We start from the raw sequence: 21,008 nt of genomic DNA, 5'->3' as shown, positions 1-21,008 counted from the left end.
TTTCTCAACATTCATGAAATGTAAAACTAATAAGATTGTCAAATACTAGTTTGAAAGTGTAGGTCCAAAAGATTAAAAATGATGTTCTAAATTGGATCTTTTCAAGGATATTATATGAACAAAACATTGATGAAATATGGATAGGAGGTTGCAATCTGTAAATATGATAACTTGAATGATTTTTCATCCCAAAAAACACCTAAATCCTTCTTTGTTCAGACTAGAAATACATTATGGAAACGTTAGAAAACAAACCTAAAAACCATCAATCTAATCTAGTCAATACAAGAAATCCAATATTGGTCACTTATACTAAATGAAATGAAAATGGCTTTAAATGTAGTCCTTTGTAAAACATTATTTCTATTGCTGTGATCCTGTGAGTCTCACTGTGAAGCCCCACTTGTAGTCTGGGTCATAATTTACTTCATATTTGACATCTGCATCCTCAGATGTGTGTTTTCAGGGCAGCAGCCGATGCCTCAGGGAGAAGCTAAAAGCGCAGAGTGGACCATATGTCCCCTTTAACAGAGTCAAGAAGCAAAATGGATGAGTGAATAAAATGCGAAACTCAGCATTACAGAGCTCCCTGCTGTCTGAAGTGATGGGAGGAGAAGATCGATAAACACTTCTCGTATCATTACAATCGTGACGTGAAACATATAAAATGTTAAACTTCCTATGGTTTTCTCATTTATGGGAAAATACATTTTGAAAGACTGAATACTCTTCTGAATCAATCTTTTGTAGCGATGTTAAATTAAAATCATGGAAATGGTGGCAGAGCCCCTTCAGCAGAGAGTGCAACTGTTTGTGTGGCCAGTAGAGTAGTCGAGAGGCCCTGCGCTGTGTTTACTGTCATAACCTCACCTGGAAACAACCCCACACACTGTAAAAGCCGTGGAACGAGCGCTAAGGCTTTGGTACATTTCCATATGCTGCACACCTGCATGTGCAAGTTTTCCATTTCACCAGTGTGACAGGCTTCATCCCTGCAAGGCGCCTGTTGTTATTCCTGCCCACGTACGCACATTTGAGCAAGACAGTCACCTGAAAGACGTAGGCGTACGTAGGTGGCCTTTGCTGAATAGGTCAAAGGGTTACAGTCACCTTCAGCCCAATAAACTAACCAATAAACAACATCTCAGCTGTGATGTAGTAGCAACTGAGGAGCAGCCCTCTTGAGATTCTTAGTTTAATCACCATTGATTGTTTTACTGCTCTCTGGTGTCCGGGGGTCACTTAAGTGCTCTAAGGACAACCAAAATTAAAATTCTTGCTGCAAAGAACCTTATCACCACAAATGTTCTAGTCTCTCAAAGAGCCTTTTATTACACAAAAATCCCATTAAAAAGCATCCAAAATGGAGAAATCTGCCTGTTACCCGTTTTAAAGTTGTTGTTTTAAAGTTGATTTAATCAAGTCGAAACCACACAAAGAGAAGTATTTAAACATTAAAGGGTGAAAAATAAGGGACCAAGTGGCTCTAATGCAGCACATCCTCCTATTAAATATAATCAAATCAATGAAATTAGTAAAATTTAGAGTCAAACTATGAAGCTCCAAACAAAGTCACACAAAGCTAGAATTCAAGGCTGCAGCAGAATCTCTGAAGCTGCCGACTGGAAACCATATGACCCAATAATATGCACATGACACGGTGTTTACTGCGAGGAGAAAACTAGCCTGTTGTTCAAGTGTCCCTACCAGTAAAAAGCACTTTCTTTCACTCCTCAGCAGCAACATGCAAGTGACAACCAGGAGTTTAAATGAACAAACCTGAAATGTTGTCCTTTTACACACGTCTCTAGTATTGCCCCCTTGAGTCAGATGTGACTCTTTCTTGCATCCTAACTTCCAGACATGGCAACACACATACACAAACACACACACACACACACACACACACACACACACACACACACACACACACACACACACACACACACACACACACACACATCTTTCCTCACACCCTGCTAAAAGGGCAGGTATGTGTGGAGATGTGTGTGAAGATACATTGGTGACATACCTCAGTCTGGAGAGGGCTGCTTCCTCCTGTGCAGGTTCACAGTCTGCTGAAGGAGTGCCGACCTGTTTCGCTTTCTCTCCTCCACACACACACAGCAAACCCACACTGACACACCACACACACACACACACACACACACACACACACACACACACACACACACACACCACGTCACAGAGGGAAAGAGAGAGAGAGAGAGAGAGAGAGAGAGAGAGAGAGAGAGAGAGGCGCTCCTGTGTCTCCTCCTCACCTGGCCCCTTTCATCTCGTCATCACCTCCCACCCAACCAAGCTGACCGGCCCCCTCCCCATCCCTTCAAACACACGCCCCCCTCCCATCAGCTCTCTTCTAGCCAGGTCTTCGATTCAGGTGGGAGAGCACGAGCAGAACGGAGAGATGGTACCAACAAAAAAAAAGAGGAGAGTTCTCTCTGTATTCCAGCCTGTGATGCAAAAGATTGGACATACACACTTTCATACACACATGTGCTGTCTCCAGCACGCGCCCAGGGCAACTGCAGAGCCGCGCAGAGCAGACAGGCAGGCGGCGGGTGGGCAGGCTGGCAGCATCCAGCCTCCCTGCACTCCACTGGGTCTTAGTGCCTTACTGTCTCTGGGCTCCTCTTGGAGGGATGGCTTTGCTTTTCAATCTTTTCCACTAATCTCACCGCAGGTCCCACTAATAGGAGCAGAAGATGTTAACAATAAGGACAGAAAATCCCCGGTATACTCTGGATCAGCGTTCTCCTGATTCTCTGTGTCCGTATGCTCAGCTCGTCAGCTCGCCGAGATCTCCCTCCATGCACAATCCAGCAAAAGCCCTCTCACGAGGCTGGATTATTGATTCACAGAGAGGAAAAGAATCCCAGTGGTTAATGTTAATGAGCTGAGATTAACATTTACAAAATCCCAGCACACACAACATACACACTTTCTGAACCACGTACTGCCCTGAGGAATGACTTTGTTTTCCCACTGGACTGTGAGATGTAGGATTCAGGGGATTGAGCAATTCAGATGTTGAGCTCAACAACAGCTTGACTCAGCTATATATATTTAAAAAAAAGAAATATAGACACATAGTAGTATTCAGTTTGTTATTATTTAATCAGGTAGACTCATCGAGATCAAGACAACAAAACACACTTGACAGTCAGACAACCGGCACACAGGAAATACCAAATGTAATGTCAGACAACCAACAGAAAAGCCTAAAAACAATGACAAGAGAGCTATTTTGCATTGAAGATAATTGAGTTTTGGACTGTTGCTTGGACAAAACAAGAAGGAACATGTCTTTGGTCTTAAAGAACTTGGTTTTTGAAAAGATAATTGATCTGTGATTGAACTAAGTGTTAAAGTTGGAGCCTGTGATAGCAGTCATACAAACATAATTGCAGACAGGTTGGCCCATTGTTGCTGCCTCTGGCTCATGTCCTCTGTAGTTTTCTCTGTGAATCATACTTTTAGTAATCGTGCCAAATGAGATGATTTAATAACAATGTGCTTTGGACACAAGAAGTAACCTTTTGATGTATGGAGGTGGCTGTTGTATCTGTCAACTATACTGTACTTTACTGCGTATATCCCCTTTTCTTATCCAACCTACAGTGTATGGGCTTTATTTTTAGGTTTTCTTGTCTCAATTGAAGCCCTGAAAATTGTTATTTCCTCCCTCAGGATTTGCATGAATGGACTGTCCCACACAACATCAGTATGTGACATCTCTCTTTCATTCAGTGTATTTCCTGAGGGATTCATTCATCAGTGGAAGTGCAGCTGCACAAACACTGATTTGTTTATGAGTCATATTGCTTTTCGTTACTGATAAATCAATTGGTAAATTGAACACATTTTCAGTTATTGATCCAAGTGCTGAGTTACTGTTCAACAAAGGTTATCTGACATGAACCTGCAGCTGCTGTTTTTGGGTGGATCGTTTGAAGATCACACTTTGTGCTGCTGCTGAGATGCTGCGGTCGCTCATATGACCTGAAGGAAAAATTAGATATTCATTTTCCCCTAAAATGTGTTTTAGCCTTGAACTGTGTTAAGGCGACTGAAGATAAATAAAACCCTAAGAGTGTTTATGTGTAATGATCAGGGATGTGACGATACCACTTGAGTATAGAGGAGTCTTTGTTTGTGTTTGTTAATGTTCCCACTTTTCAAGTTCTATGTATCCTGTGTTTGTGTGTGTGTGTGTGTGTGTGTGTGTGTGTGTGTGTGTGTGTGTGTGTGTGTGTGTGTCCTGTGACTGCGCTCGTGTCTGAGGTGTTGAATAATGACAAAAATAGCAGATACTTGCTCATGCCAGGAGCACCAATCAGGGGAGGGAAATACAATGGTTTCCATGGCAACACCCCCCCCCCCTCTTTCTCTTCCCCCCCTCCAATCCAACAACAGCAGATAAGAGGAGAAGAACAGTGTATCAACCTCAGAGCACACATACACACTCTCTCATACACACGAGATGCATTACAAGCCATCAGGAGGAGAGTTCTGTGTTTTGCCACCATGTTGGATCGCTGATTATTCTCAGCCTCCTTTTTCCCTTTTTAACTGAACACAGGTGGGCTGATTCATGCTCGATTACAGCTGCTGATCTATTATTGTTGTCCATTGTGATCTCAGATCTCATCAGTAGGGGGAGCTCTCACATTTAACAAGTAACTGCAACACCTGAAATCCCAGAAAATATCGCTTTTTATAGGACACGTCAACAGTTAAGTAACTGACTAATGCGCACAGAGCACGACTGTGAATAACATTTACTTATTTATATGGTCGCGTCATCATCATGGCCATTAAATGTATGTTTCACACTGAAATGTTTGGCCTCATTCGAGCTCACACGCAGCAGACAAAAGCTGTGGAACGGTTCATCAGCTTTACAAACTCACTGTTCGTACAAGAGGAGATCATGTTTGGGCTGATATCAAACCCCCAATGGATAACTTGATCCATAAACATAATGTTGCATTATTTCATTTGAATTGCTTCACTCAGGGCTTCATTTCCCCCATGACCTACATACCAGCAACTGAGGGTGCACATTATTTTAAAAGCAGTAGTGCCACCTATTTTGAATGTCTACATTTTCTATTTTTATATGTATACATCGTACATCGTCCTCTGTGAAGACCAGTAGTCAATACATTTATAAAACATGCAGGAAGCCAGTATCTGACCACAGTTAAATCATCTTTGCTCAAGCTTCATCCTTCCACGGTACCCAAGAGAACAACATCCACCTGGAGGGTCACATCGGACCCTGATTACTAACACCCCATCATGCACCGCAGCAGATGAGGGAGGGCGCGCTCACTTATCTGAGCTGACAAAACCCTTGAAGCGACATTGTGTATCCTCACATACTTCGGCTAAACTGCTAATCACAAATTCTAAATTGTAAAGTGGAGCTGCAAGGAAAAAGCGGCGATCCAAAATAGATCTCAGGGTTTGTTTAGTCTGTTTAAATCTACAGACATGGAGAGAAAGAGCGTCACCAAATGACGATCTACATGCTCCACTAACTCCTTTTGAGTTATAAATAACTCAAAAGGATTCATCCAGGTTTTAAACATCTATTCTGCAGCACTGAGGAAACAACACCGGACCATTTCAGACACATTAAATACCCAACAACATATTTTATTTAATGAAATACATATTTTACAGCAAATATATGAGTTTGATGAATACACTGCATGACTGAAATCTTTTTTTTTTCTTTTTAGCTCACTTTAACCATTCAGATCACAGGAATATTTTGGGATAGCTTGCTGGGAGTCCTGGGACAGACAGAGAAAACACTGACCAGTGACGGTAACCGGTTTGTGCCGTTAGATTTCCCACACTACTGCATTGGAGTCCAAATAGACACAATTAGCTCTCTCTGTTGGCTCCAGGTTGGCACTGTCATCCTCTGCACACACTGAGTCACTGATGAGTGTCGACGCTCCAGGCCGCTCTGTCTGTCTGGGGACGCATGAGAACACTGAACCTCAAAAAATGAGCCAAGACTGTTTTACAAATTAAATAAAATTGAGGATGATATGGCATCGTGCAGGCATTTAAGTTCCACCTGCTGATGATCATTTTCTTATCATCGTGTTTTTTTTATTTTTCAGCGTGCTTCAGACTTGTGATTCAAGTAAACTTTATCACTTTATTTCAGGCTGGAAAAATACAACGCACTGCCACAAGCCCACAGATGCTCGATGACTCTTTTCAGTGTCACACTTTTTATTGTGAGAACATCATGACTCCCCTCCGAGTTACTGTTTTTTATTCACTTACCGACTGTGACTAGATTCGTGTCATTGGACGGATTCATTTGTTAGTTTCTGTTTATTGCAAAAATGTGTCTTTCCCGTGGAAATATATGCTATATGGCTATTTTTTTGGACATTTTGATAATAATTCAGTTGCATGTTTAGCATCAAGCTGGTGGTCGGTGAGGTGAGATGTCCGTGGTTGAGTCACAAATGGCCTTCAGGGGCTTTGCGGCTTTACACTGCGGCAAGACACGATCTTCATCTGTCAGAAGGACACACAGCTCAGAACCACACAAGTGGACTTGGTGGACCAGAAATACAGGACGGGACACGATGACATGAACTGTACAATATAATTAAATCTAATACATCAAACCTGGCACAAGAACCCCTTTTGTTTCTGTTAAACTTGTAAAACAAAGTATAAAAACATCAAGTTGTTGATTTGCAGGGGGTTATGTGCGGGCACAGTCCAGCATATTACCCCCTTAAAACCACAATTTAGTTTGTTTTTTGCACAGATTAAACAAATGAGATAGAGAATAAGAGTATTTCAAAAGTATTGAACAATTCCTTTATAGGAATATAATTGTTACTGTTAATTCTTCTCGCAGTAACAAAACCTCTGTGTTTATTTCTGTAAAAACCTCTCGTGAGATTAAGTCTCACATTTGGCTCGAAATACAAACAGCAAACTCAACGACTGTTAACGACGGCTTTTTTTGCATTTATATTCTGGACCCTCTTTCACCCTCACTCACATCAGGAAGCTTGTACTCAGCAGTATTTGACGGAACATCAATATCCACCATCAATTTGAGCACTAAGTGCATTTACTGTCAGTGAGCATCTGCACAGTTGAGCCCAGATGTATCTTCACTTAGTCCACCTTTCAGTTTTTGCTTTATCCATTTTGACATTATGGGAATGGGTGTAATCTCTTTTTACTTTTTATTTTTCATAAGAGGATTATGTTCGCTTTCTCTCTGCAGAGAAAATGTGTATTTATATAACAAATGAGATCAATCTTTTAAAAAAAGTCCCTTTATTTATAAGATTATTTTATCATGTGTACTGTAAACTGTTACATGTAAATCCAACATTATAACATTGTGATGGTCCATTTCAGTTTGCCAACTCATGAAACAGTTTTTTATGTGAATACAGAATACGTACAGACTCATAGCTGATGCCACAGTTGACCTTGTCTCTCCCCGCAGGTAAACATCAAGATGCAGAGATTGGGGAGTGACAAACATGGGGTCTTAGCCTCAGAGTCTACAGGTGGATGCAGGGGTGGAAGACAGATTATTATAACATTAGCAGTGAAACAAGAGTATGCGTCTACATCCATGCTAGCAGCTCTGTGAGGCTGTTCTTGGGCACATCATTTAACAACAGTAAAACTATATCAAAACATCCGTTTACAAACGTAAAGTAAAGTATAATCCAAGTCTCATTTATCCAGTCGAATGCTCAATATAGGCCCATTTACCAAGCACATACATTTCCACTGAAACGGGATAAAACAGTCAGGCAGACAGTCTTACGCTTTCATATGCGGAAGTGTTTTTTCTGTTGTTAAACGTGGCCCCCATCTACTTCAATCAATCAAGTCTTTTCTACAGTGTTTTGATTCCTTGTTCACTGTGGAAACATACGAGAAAAACTAAGATGGTGAAACATTTCTTTGATGATATGTTTAAAAACAATTTTATACGGCAATATATTTCCATGCGAGGCAGTTAAATGGCTTCAGCTTTACAATCGCTTAAATGTCAAAGAGTGATGAGAGAACTAAAGAGTGATTGTGTGTTAATATCACGCTGGCTCACTGCACAACCTATTCTCTCTGGTTTGACGGGTGAAGAAAAAGCATTAGTCACTCTAACTGACCAAATACATAGGTGACAGAAATAGTCATGACATACATATTTATGAGAACATTACAAATGCCACAGGTCCGCAAAAGTGAAACATTGACTCAACAACTTGTCTTTAGCACAGTTTGTGAGCTTTTCGCTCATTGGTGCTGCTGATGGGTTTTTCTTTCTTTTTTTTCCAGTAGCTTTTTTACTCTCAGCCCTCATCTTTTCTCTCCACTTGCTCACGTCTTCTGTGCTCATTAGAGCCAGAGAGCTGAGTCCTGCAGGCGGGATGTTGTGAAATCCAGACAGATGCTGCACAGTTAATAATCCAAGCCAGCTGTCAGCCTTCATGAAGGGTGAGAAACTGGAAATCAGCCAAGCAGCCTTCAGGCTTGTCCAGCACTCAGACACAGTGGCTCAACAAACTAAAACACATGTTGACTCTTGCCACAGCAGCACATGCACAGCTCTACGTAGCCTACTGTTTTTCTTTTACCTGCCCACTGCAAAATACAAAAACCCAGAAAAAAAGCTATTGTTCCACTTTTTTTTTATTGCAGCAATCATCATGCACAACATCCACATCATGTTTGCAAGAGCTGCAGCAACAACAATCCAGACGAGACGCAGTTCCCAGCTGCTCTTTTATTCTACACAGTCCTGATTATGTTTTTGACACAAATGCTCTTCCTCAGGAAGAATAAGTCTGCTCTTTTTTTGTTTATTGCACATCATGATCAATTACATCACGTCTTCTCTGTCAAATGTAATGACTGAGCTTTGATATACAGTATGCCAATCTGTTTTTATGTGAGATCAATTATTAATGCTGTAATATTTTAAAAACTAATAATTTATCTTCATCAAAATAAAAATGAGAGATGATTATTTCTAATTGGCCGCTGTATTATAGTCAATATATTTTCAAAATAACGAGCCTTTCAAATGTGATTCAAGCTCAAGCACAAATCACAAAATAATGCTACAATATTACAGTATTCACTGGAAAATAAACATTGTGCATCTGCAGATTTGTGTGTTCATTAAACGGCAGATTAGAGAAAAGGACAAATCTTTTAAAATGCAGGATTTCTATTTTTGACATCATAAACAAACAAAGGGATTTTCCTTTCTGTGTTTACAGTCGAATCAGATGAAATAAGTGGAAATCCATTAACGAGGTTACGAAGAGGATACTTGAGTGCTCACGGGCACCATATCTTTTAAGAATCACTATGCTTTGACTGTGTGTTTGTGTAAGAGGGAGAGTTTTATTTGTACTTGTCACGGAGCTCACAGCTCTGTGGTAATGACACCAGAAACAGGATGGAATTGTAATAATGACCCTGCATTAAACTCTTATTTCCCAGAATCGGGCCTCACACCACAGAGAGCAGAGGGCTGTGATTAATAGAGGCAGCAGCAAGAGAAGTAGAGCCTTTTAAATCCATTAAAGCTCGCCACAGGGCTGTTCTGAAGATTATTACAGGCTGACACTGTCTTGAAACAAATCTGTTTAATTTACAGTAGCATGCTCTCTCTGTCGCTCTCTCTCGTGATCCCAGAACACCGGGCCTTTTCTCTTGATTGTGGTTTTGGTTGCAAGGACACCCCTGGACCCTGGATAGCCATTACCATGACACAGATGCCACACACCAAATCTGCCAGGTTTACAGTAGCAGTGTAGCTTGTGAGTCAACCGATGCCTCCAAAGGCCAAAGAAGAAAAAGGTATTTGGAGAAGTGAAACTATAACACACTGTAAGAATATCCTGAAAAAAAGTCCTGTATTCAAATAAGAGTTAAAACAGCTATAATCAATATTTTTAAACTAATTATGGCTCTAATGACTACATGTAATGTGAAGGTGTCGCTCTCATGGGCAAAGCCAAAGATGATTTGCAGGGTGTAGTTCTTGTCTCATTTGTGGTTTTCTGATAAACATTAAATCCATCAGATGCAGTGCCCCCATGCCTTATCGCTATTTTCCAAGCTACTGTATCTGTTATGTTTGTTGACGCTGCATCGAGGCTTTTGTCCATCGTGATCTCACAGAAATACATGAAATGACCACGACCTATTAACCTTTCAGTACCACGAAAACAATTAACTTAAAGTCTGGGCAACTAAATTAACGTGAGGAAAAACATCACGAATGTATCCTCACAATAACCTTTCTCTCAAACACCGGTCTAGTGGATTGAAGTCCTGTGGTTGTTTTACCCTCCCATCATAAATAGTATTTCCCACTATTCATACTACGTCACTAGCTCTGACCGATGCAGGTTCACATGCGTTTAACTCGTGTGTCCAACAAAAGGATCCTAATTCCCTTTAGCAATTGTTTCTGTGGTGCCAACACGTAATTTAAACGGTGCATTACGTGCCACTGCCACGTAATGCACCGTTACGAGGTCGTGGTCATTTCATGTGTTTTTGTGAGATCACGATGCAGCATCAACAAACATAACAGATACAGCAGCTTGGAAAATAACAATATGGCAGGTATATCAGGTTGCTTTTGTCATACCGAAGTGGGTGTGGTGTCTACTCTCAGCCCCTAACCCACCTTTTTTGCATTTTTTTATTGAAATTGTGCAGTGGGTGGACTTAGGCTCCATTTCATTTTGCTGCTTCAGTCTCAGGGTCCCGGTGTTGTGCAACAATTTCAGCCTGTTGAAACTGAACCGTGCACCGCTGGGGGAGTGCTGCACTGCCACAGTGAGCTCTTTCATCCCTGATGCTCGTTGGCAGGCTGCTTCTCTGGACCTGCTGAGTGAGTGTCAGTGTCTTGGCTGGAAGATTGGCACATGTGAGAGCACCCAAGGGCGAAACTGAATAATAGATGCATCCTCCAGCACCAAAGTAACTGACTCATTCACTCCCTCATCATACAGTGTCATCAGCATCAGCAGTCATTATATAACAACTGCAAAGGCCAGTTTCAGCTTAACAGGGTCCCTCTGTCAGTCTGTTGGGTGCTAGTGCTGAATTGGCTTTTTGGGCCAACTTTCCACCAGTGCATCATGGGATTGGACAAACCACATGCCGGAAGGATAGAGCTATGAATGAGGTTAGATTAGATAGGGGAAAGTTTAAAAACATAAAATCCTCTTACTCGTAATTGAGTCACTGCTGTGCATTCATGCCTGAGGGGCGTGTCTTATGCAATCAGGGCAGTCAGGTTTTGTTTTGGCTGGCGCAGTGAAGGCCAGAGTTCAGGAGGAATGAGAGGAAGTATCAGATAACAATCGACCAGCTAATGATGGGAATCGAGACGGTGGGCGCCTGAGCGTTTTGACAATGATGACTAAATTTAGAATTAGCAAAGAGCATTGACATGTCTATTAATCGAAGAGGAAGTACACAAGTGAGTTGTCTGGTAAGCGGGGCCACACACACACACACACACACACACAATTATATACACACGGGGAATTGAGGAACCTCCTCAGAGCATGCTCCATTATTCACAGCCCAGAGCTAAATAAATAAAGGCACGCAGTAAACACCCCTGACCTAATGATGCAACAGGACACTTGTTTTAGAAAAGCCAGAGGACATTCTGTCCAACAGGTTCTCGCTCTGCCACCCTCCCTTCTTCTCCTAACGACCGGCTCCCCTTTCAGCCCTGTGTCTCCTCTCCTGCTCCATCAAGGCCTCCACAACGCCTCCGTCCATCCTGCTCGTGATCCAGCCACTAGCTTGGTGGTTTGGAGGACATTTCATCAGCATTTCATGCGAAGGTGTAGCCGATTAATGTTCTCAGGCTCCTTAATCTCTTATGGGTTATGACTTCAGAGCCACTTAGCCTCTCAATTACAGTCCCTTCCTGTATTGTATAGCACTCACCCCATTATAATGCATCTTCCATAAGTCAAATTTCATATATGTGTATATGTATATGACAATAAAATCCTAACTTGAAACTTTAACTTTAAAAAACTTGAAACTTTAAAACTTGATCTAGCTCGCTGACGTTTTGGAGAAAATGATCCGCCATTAAGTTTGATTTCCTTCACACACATTGTGAAAAAGCATCTTGATTCCCTTCTGTGTATTCACAATTCTAACTATTATGGTATGTTACTATTGATAATTACTCAATTAAAATGCAGAAAAATGTGTATCTCAACATGGCGTCGGTATAAAAAGATGCACCCTGTTACTTCCTTGCATGCCTTCATCTCGGCCTCATTACAGCACTCCACTCCAAATAGCAGATTCCATTTTCTGCCTGCCCTGGAGCACAATCATTGCCGTTTGACTGGAGAGCTGTAGAGAAGACCTCTTTGCCCAGGCTTGATGTGCCACGAGTGGCCACAGGCACTGGCACTGAGAAGGGAAAGAAAGTGAGGGGGAAAATGAAAGTCAAGTGCTCAGTAAACAAGGACTGGGGTTCAGCGTTTTAACCTGGCCACTCTGGCTTGATGGACTCTTAGCAAAGACAACGAGAGGGACTCCGGGGCGTGCACAGTCTCAGTCATTTGGGAGGGATGGGAAGTCCTCTTTGCCAGGTAATGGGTTCTGGGTTGACTGCTGCTGCGTCGCTTGCCGCACCTCGCTGACACGCTCCCAAAATGGCTCCAGAGCAGGAAGCAATAAGAGACGAGCCTAGTTGTTAGAGACGCTGAATGAAAAATTGTAAATGAGGGGAAAACGCAGAAGAAACGTGCAAGGCTGAGTGTTAAATACAGGATGAACTCCAGGTGGAAACCAGCAGCACATACATACTTCAAGATCAAGAAGCCATTTTTTAATTATTGTGTCTGACACACGGAGCTAAACATTTTCAAGGCAGTGAGTCACTGACTATGTAGAGTCTTTTCCTGCCTTCTCCTGGGGACCTCATCTTATTGGCCGACTGCAGGGGCACGGCTCTTATTGCAAAGACGGAGGATCAGCGTTGTTTTCCCACATAGTTAATTAGTAGAGAATCATCCGTTTCCTTTGGGAACAGCTAGCATGCATCAACTCCCTTATCTTTCCCCTGAGGAACGGATTAACAGGTATTAGAGCTACAGACTGGGCAATGCCTTGTCTTCCAATAACTCTCTCTCTCCATTCAGAATATCGACAGATCCCGATCATATCCTCTGTTCTGTTCTTTCTCTCTCTCTTTAATACTTCCCCAGCTTTAAATAGATCTGTAAGGGGTTCTCGGCTTGACAGCTTCACATGAAAGAAGTAATTATGCCCAGTTATTACAGCAAAGCTTGTAACTGCATTAGTGACAGCTTTAATTAGTGAGTGAAAACAATGTGTGCCCTGCCTCTTGATTATACCCATTGTTCATGCTCACAGTGTAGGCTGACACCTGCAGCCCTTCCTCCGTGATTTAGAGTAGTGGTCTCCGCTGTCGAAAGTACGGCCTGTTGCTAAGCAATGGGAGAATAGGACGTGCCAAGATTACAAACAGCTTTGCTTTTATTGAAGCATGTGCCGTCCATGTGGGCTTTTTCTCTGAGATATGATTGTTGAGTGACCTTGTTTCATCCCTGAACTTCTGATCAAACATAAAACTGAAAGTGTTGCCATGGAAACCCAGAGCAGTCCAGCTGCAGGCTAAACAAAGATCACGGTTACCTTTTTCCTTCCTCTGGAGACCATTCCTGCAGGTCTCAGATCCTTTTTTCTTTTAGCCAGAGGGAAGCTACTGACCCCTGATGAGCACTTCACTTATTTACCTGCGTCAGACACACTACAATTAGACTGATTTATTTAGAACGTAGACATTATGAACAATGTTTTTGGTGAAAGTGTTTACCTGCATGATTACACCAGATGTCAAGTTAACACATTCAAGTGAGGAAATGAACGATAAATTCATCTGGTGGCAGTTTTTATTGTGTAGCATCATCGTTAATTACTTGAACTATTTAAACTAATTATTTGGCTAACATCTATATTTTTGTAATAAAAATGACGTGAAATCAATGTGACATTGTAAAAAAGGCTCGCTCGTAGTGATCCCCCCTTTGCTTTACAGTAAAGACCCACTTGGGACGCAAGTAAATAGCTCCATAAGGCATTGTTGGATTCTGGGTGATGCGGTAAAGACCAGTCATACGAAAAACTTAATTTTCATTCAGCGGGAAAAAAAATACTTTTTGCAAATGAGAACAGACTTTGCCTGGAAACTTTGTCATTATTTGCAAAAAACAAACGTGTGGAGGAGGATTGAGGAGATCGTCGTTGTAGTTTCTCAGATCCTTATTGTGTATGGCCTTTGCATCCAAGATTGCATTTGCAAACATAAACAAAGTGCTGCATGGCGCAAAGTTACTTACATTGTTTGAACGTGTTTAAGGTTGGTTTTGTACACGTTTGCAAACAAGCAGGCTACCTGCTACCTTGCGAGCATTCGAACGTCCACCACAACTAGCGAAAAGAGGCCAAAAACAGAGCCATTAGAAGAATGAATATTGACCTTATATTCGCCAGGTGGCCGTAAACACGACTCCAAATGAATTATAATTTTGCTTTCATCAAATCAACTTAAAAAGTGTTTATATGCAAATGCTGTTTTTATTGCATGTTTAAAAACATATGTTCACAAATGCACTGGGGACAACAACAGCGATCATAACTGTGGGCAAAAACAAACCTTTCTCTGTTTCGTGCCGTGTCGTGGACGCAGCTGCAGGTGTAACGTGCTCGGCCAGCACGGAGTCTAGTTGCATCCTGTAGGTGATGTTGCTGTCGGCTCGGAGACAAGAGTGTGTGTTTACCATGTCAGCAGAGAGGCCAGGTGGAGCACAGAATGAGACGGCTGTATGTAAACATCATTTACATCAGTGTGATCAGGAGATTGTGCCAATAATCCTCTCGGGCCTAGAACGAGCCAATAGCTTTCAGAATGCAAAATATCCTGTAACTCCTCGCGTTATCATTTGTGAAATATGATCGAGCCATCTCAGACGCTAAAGTGCTGGTTACAAGACCCGTAGTCTAACAATGCTGCCACCCCTTCATGATTAATAAGTGACGGAGCCACAGTCAGGGATTTCTGTCTGACTGACAGCTATGCAGAGAAAAACAGATGTTCTGTCTCATCTTTAAATATTTCAATATATGCTCATGAATTATGGAATAGAGAGTAAAATTGGGAGCTTTGTCCCTGTGTTCATGGAGAGGCACTGCGTTATTTTTATTTTTGCACAGATCGAGAAACCCCATCTGAGCAGGTACACAGAGATAAACAAGAGACGGAAAGCCACCTCAGATTTGCCACGGAGCCAAAACAGTCAACGAAAGGCCACAGACAGTTGCCAGGCAACACTATCCCTATCACAGCAGGAAGTGGAGTCGAACATTAATCACTTTCAGCTACATCTCACAAGAGTCACAGTGCTATAGTGCTCCGGTCAGATAGGGGTTTCTCACTGTGTTTAGTCGGCTCACACCTGTATTTCCTGGCATTTAACTGGAGGCCCATTGAGAAAGAATCAAGATGTCTCATGTGTTAGAGTCCAACATATGAAAAAGGTAACCAAGTAAACAGTGTTTGTTTTCAGAGGGAAACAAGTGAAATCTGTTTCAAAAGGATTTATCTTGCGGAGAATTTATTTGGCACTCAATTTCCTTAAAAGAAATCATGCGGGAAGTCAGCCTGCAGTTCAGTCTGCTTCAAATCTGTTTGTTTCACCTGCCAAAGCACATTGTTTCAAGGCAACTCCAGCTCCAATAGAGTTTCTAAAATGATATCTGCTATGCTTGTTTGTCTCACAAGGACGGGGTCCAGCCTTGCACCAAGCCAAAACAAAAGGCTTGAGCCTAGTGTCGGCAAAACGGGTAAAATACAAGTTGACATTCAAAGCACAGGAAAGCACATAATGTCACAGTATCCTGTGTGGCACTCCAATTGATAACTCTGCTCTTTGTCAAATGAGTTTGAACTTGGGATCAGATCAGCAAAATGGGACAAAATTGAGAGTAACCCCAATTTCAGCGTCTGACCTATATTGAGACAATTCCAGGGGGCCACAGTTCTCATTATATGGTGCTCTATCCTGATACGTCTCTATCTACTTCATCAGAAGAGGGTCTCACACATCCATATGTTTTATAATGAGGTAGTATTTCATATGACATTAGAATTACCCTGTGTCCCCTGTTGCTATAATATTCATTTATTAAATGATTTCTGGTGGCATTTTGAGTAGGAGGCTACATTGGTGTAGCAGCTTATTGGCAATGCACGGGTTCTCACAGCTTTGCCTAAACCAGGCTCGCTGCAGCAGATCTGTGAAGTGAGGAAAACCCGAAAGAATCTCAAAAGGCAGCATGTGGGCGGATTCACTTGAGTAAAAAAAAAAAAAAAAAAAGACACGGTTTTCCCAGCATAGTCGGCACTCAAACAAACCCAATCAAATACATAAATAGAGTCTGCACACTGAGCGAGAACAGGACAGGGAATGTGTGAATATTTTTTCGGAAAGCTGGACAGGCTGATGGCTGCCTGCCTAACTGAAACTATCATAAAATAATGTTCTGATGTAAGTAGTAAAACCAGTATATGTTACCTGGGCTAATCAACAACTAAATACCCACATACATAGTACAATTAAAGGAGTGTCTCTTCTGTTATAAAGGCCCTCAAAGACTGGTGCAGTCAAGTTGGCTGCTTTTTGTGTACATTTCAATTACGATAGGCTGAAATACAGAATGTCCTGGGATAATTAACAAACCAAAGATAGTCCAGTCTATGAAAGCCTATGTATGACAAAATACAAATAATGGCAGTAGTCAGAACATGTAGTGACTGCTAACATAATCAGCTGTCAGATGGTAGTGTGAAGATGGACTGTGATGAGGAGAGAAAAATGTGTCACTGCTTAGCATGGCCACATTCAGCCACATGTAGGTGAAATCTATGTCTTGTTTTATCTGACATGCAGGTATACAAGAACATTCAGCCATGATGGGTGTTTGTCTCACCTGGTCATGCCACGGATATATAGGACACATTAACAGAAATCGTTTTAGTTGCATCACTTTGGGCTGACATTGACACTGCAGTGGAGTCTTAATTAATATCAGACCAAAGGTTAACAGGACGGGACTAACAGGGGAAAGATGATTTATTTATCTTGGGAGTGTATATTAGGTTGTTGTACTGAATCAATAACCTTTGCTCCTCGGCAGAGTTTATCATCACAGACTAGTAATGATGGTGATGTGAGCATAGATCACCCTAAACAGCCATTATAGTGGACAATGAATAACATGTTCATGGCCGGTTTTACTTTTCCATTTCGGGCCTCTCGTGGGTTTTCAATAGTGCGTCCTCCGCGGCGCGTCTTCGGTGCGGCCACTTTCCGTAAACAGCGCCTTCTGGGTTTGAGCGCACTACCTCGATAACACGTCAATCCCTGCAGCACTTCACGAAGACAGCGGCAGGCCTGCGAGGATCCACGGGGAAGGTTGCCAGCTACAGACTGCTCATTCTTAATTATCTCCATGGCTGCTGATGAGACCTGACAGGAGCCGGATCTGCTCGAAATGCGCCAATTATCCGCAGAGGACGGATGTGCGTTCGTATGCGTGCAGGGCAACATGCTCAGTTGAGAGCAGCGACCGTTGATTATCGGTGGTTGTCAGCAGTTAAAAGGACGCGCGTTCGCTGCTCTTTACGTAATCCATTTTTTGCGTAATTTTGCACCGGGTGTCGGATGCCGCGTGGACCAGGATTATTTTGGCGAGGATAGCTCTAGGGCTCTCCCCGCCTCCCTTCATCCGTTGTTGTCCTCAACAGCAGACGCACAGACTCATTCAGACGGGGACTATTTGTCTGGAGCAATATCGTAATTGTAAACTGTTTTAATGAAATCCAACATCGCTGCATCCCGGTTGAAGGTATGGTGGCTTCTCTCGCTTTCCTTCTCCATCTCTCATCTCACGTTTCCATGTTGTGCTCGTTTGTTTTCGAGCAGAATGGTGCAATGCAACGTTTGCACAGCTCGTACACAAATGGATAAGGACATTTCAGAATGCGGCATAACGTAAATTTGCATGATTTCACATTTGTATGCATTTTTTCCTTATGTTTTAATCTAGGCTATCACATTTTTTTCAGCATCTTATAGAGATAAAGAGAGAGAGAGGGGGGGGGGGGGGGGGGGGGGGAGAGAGAGCCAGAGAGGGGCAAATGTGAAGAAAAAGAAAAAAAAAAAGAAAAATCAATGCATGTCTTCTAGGAGTGTGAATGCACATGGGTTAGTGCGAGTACACTGGGTGTCTGCGTGGGTATTTGTTTTAAAGGAAGACGCGCATTGTGCCAAGCAGCAAGGTAAAGTTAGTATTGCACACAATACATGCACGAGGAGCCTAGAGAGACAGAGGCTTAAGGTGTTTTACTGCAGGTCCACATGGGTGCAGAGATGGTAAGTAACTAAGGACATTTATTCAAGTACTGCGCAGTATGCACAACACAGATACTTAACTTAAGTATTTTCCTTTTGGGTGACATATACGATGGAGATAATGCAGTCAGTCCATGCTGTGCACCCATTCAGGCTGGGCTGCACTCCTTTATTTGCATATTTAGCTTTTACCTGCAAAACAGTGAATACTCTCATAAAATAGGATGTATTTTTTCTTAACCACTCAAAAACTATACAAAGCAGTTATACCAAGTGCCACAACATTACAATACTGGTTTAAAGGGACCATTCATCTCAACGACTACAAGTACTTTAAATACTTAAAATAACAGCGAATGTTTGTTACGTTTTGTTTATTCATGACCTTCATACATGCTATATATTTAGTAGAATGATGCATTAGTTGATGCAAAACTAAGCATTTATGTTTGTCTCAAGGCATTGTAATTGAACATAGGTATGTTTTATACTTACAGTCATTACTGAAGTAAACAAACAGATAACAGCATCTAAAACAGCAGCATCTGTCGTTGTCTCTGTATTAAAAGACTTGTACTTGTGGGAGTGACAGCAAGTTCATGCGTTCACTGTTTACATATGTGCCACAGATTTCCATTGTGGTATTTTTGGGATTTGAATACCTCTGTGGCATGAATGTACATACGTGAGTTTACATATGTTTGTTTGTACAAAGCATGATATTCCCTTCTATCTTATCTATACATCTATACATAGTACAATCTGTATTTCCGTCTAATATTTACATCTGTTTATCGCCTCCTTTTCTGCTTTTTTTCAGCCTTCAATTAGCAATGCCTGGGGAATTCTCCAGCTGCTCTTCCATGCTTTTCTCTGAGAATGGGATCGAAGTAAACCTTTCTGGGATTTAGATCAACAGCCAGCATGTTGCAGCCTTCTACCAGAACAGGTGACAGCCTGCTGAAAACATTACCTCATTGGAGTAAGCGTCCGGGCTGGGTCCTCTCCCTCACCCTCTGCATGGCTCTCCTCTGGCTTCCAGGGGCAGCGGCATCTACCCTAAACTGCCATAAGACGTGCATCTGTGCCTCAAACATAGTGAGCTGCTCCAAGATGAATCTGACCACCGTCCCGACAGGTCTGCCGCTCTACACTGCTGTGCTGGATCTCAGCTACAATGAGATAGAGCGTCTGCGATCTGAGTGGACCCCGATCAAGCTCCTAAAGCTGCATAACCTCCTCCTCAGCCATAACGGGCTCCACTTCCTGTCTTCAGAGGCGTTCCAACACGTGAAGCATCTGCGTTACTTGGACCTGTCCTCCAACAACTTGCAACTGCTGGATGAGTTCATCTTTGAGCCTTTGGTCAACCTGGAGGTCCTCTTGCTGTACAATAACCAAGTTTCCCAGATTGACCGCTCAGCCTTCCTCAGCACGATCAACCTTCAGAAGCTCTACTTAAGCCAGAACCAAATCTCCCGCTTCCCTGTGGAGCTGGTCAAGGAAAAGTCCCGCCTGGAGAAACTTAGTCTCCTGGATGTGTCCTCCAACAAGATCAAGATGTTACCCATTGATGAGCTCCAGGTGCTGCCTGCCTGGATTAAAAACGGCCTCTACTTCCACAATAACCCTCTGCTGTGTCACTGTGATCTTTACACACTACTTGCCCATTGGTACATTCGAAAGCTCAACTCCGCAGTGGACTTCAAAGACGAGTACACCTGTATTCTGCCTGGCCCGCAAAAAAACAAAGTCGGTGTTTTTGATCTCAGCGGTGACATCATGAACTGCAGCACATTCAAGGAATCAGACGAAGAGGCTTTTTTGGAGCAGAGGCTGATCCTCGGCTGTGACACCAAACGCAGGGGGATGTTAAAAACCTGGATGATGCCTGGTAATGTGGTGGTGACAGCTGGAAGCAACCAGACAGCCAAAGTCTTGAAAGATGGAAATCTGCAGATTAATCCGGTGAGGATTGAGGACTCTGGGACCTACACTTGCTTTGGCATGAGCGAGGCCTTCAATGAGACGATCTATGTGGTGCTGAAGGTTCACAACTTCACCATGCACGGGGGCAGCGAGACCCTGAACACAGCCTATACCACCTTGGTGGGCTGTCTGGCGAGTGTGGTGCTTGTGCTCATGTATCTCTACTTGACGCCATGTCGCTGCTGCTGCTGCCCCAATAAAGGTAAGGCTCAGGGGGATGACAGCATCCACTCGTCCATGCTCAGCGTGACGCCGACTCACGAGGACCCGGCGCTCAAGGCCGAGCTGAACAGGCACGTGGCGTTCATAGACTCCAAGGACTTGCAGGGTCAGAACGGAAAGCTGAACCCCAATGGGGATGAGGATGATGATGATGATCTGGATGCAGAGTCTGGTTCTCTTATGAAGGGGAAGAGGAAGAAGTCAGTAGCAGAGTCCATCAGCTCCGTCTTCTCAGACACTCCCATGGTGGTCTGA

At 42.7% G+C, this 21,008-nt stretch overlaps 1 protein-coding gene across 1 annotated transcript; it reads left to right on the top strand.

Moving 5' to 3' along the window:
* Positions 1-19,466: 19,466 nt before the first annotated feature.
* On the top strand, positions 19,467-21,008 carry amigo1 (adhesion molecule with Ig-like domain 1; the record flags this gene model as incomplete). The annotated part of the gene is made up of 1 exon (XM_079170343.1): positions 19,467-21,008. One exon carries the CDS (start codon positions 19,467-19,469, stop codon positions 21,006-21,008), a length of 1,542 nt encoding a protein of 513 aa, XP_079026469.1.

This window comes from Pholis gunnellus, assembly GCF_910591455.1.
Source record: "Pholis gunnellus genome assembly, chromosome: 2".
Classification (NCBI taxonomy): Eukaryota; Metazoa; Chordata; class Actinopteri; order Perciformes; family Pholidae; genus Pholis; species Pholis gunnellus.
This window is presented reverse-complemented; position numbering and strand designations above follow the sequence as displayed.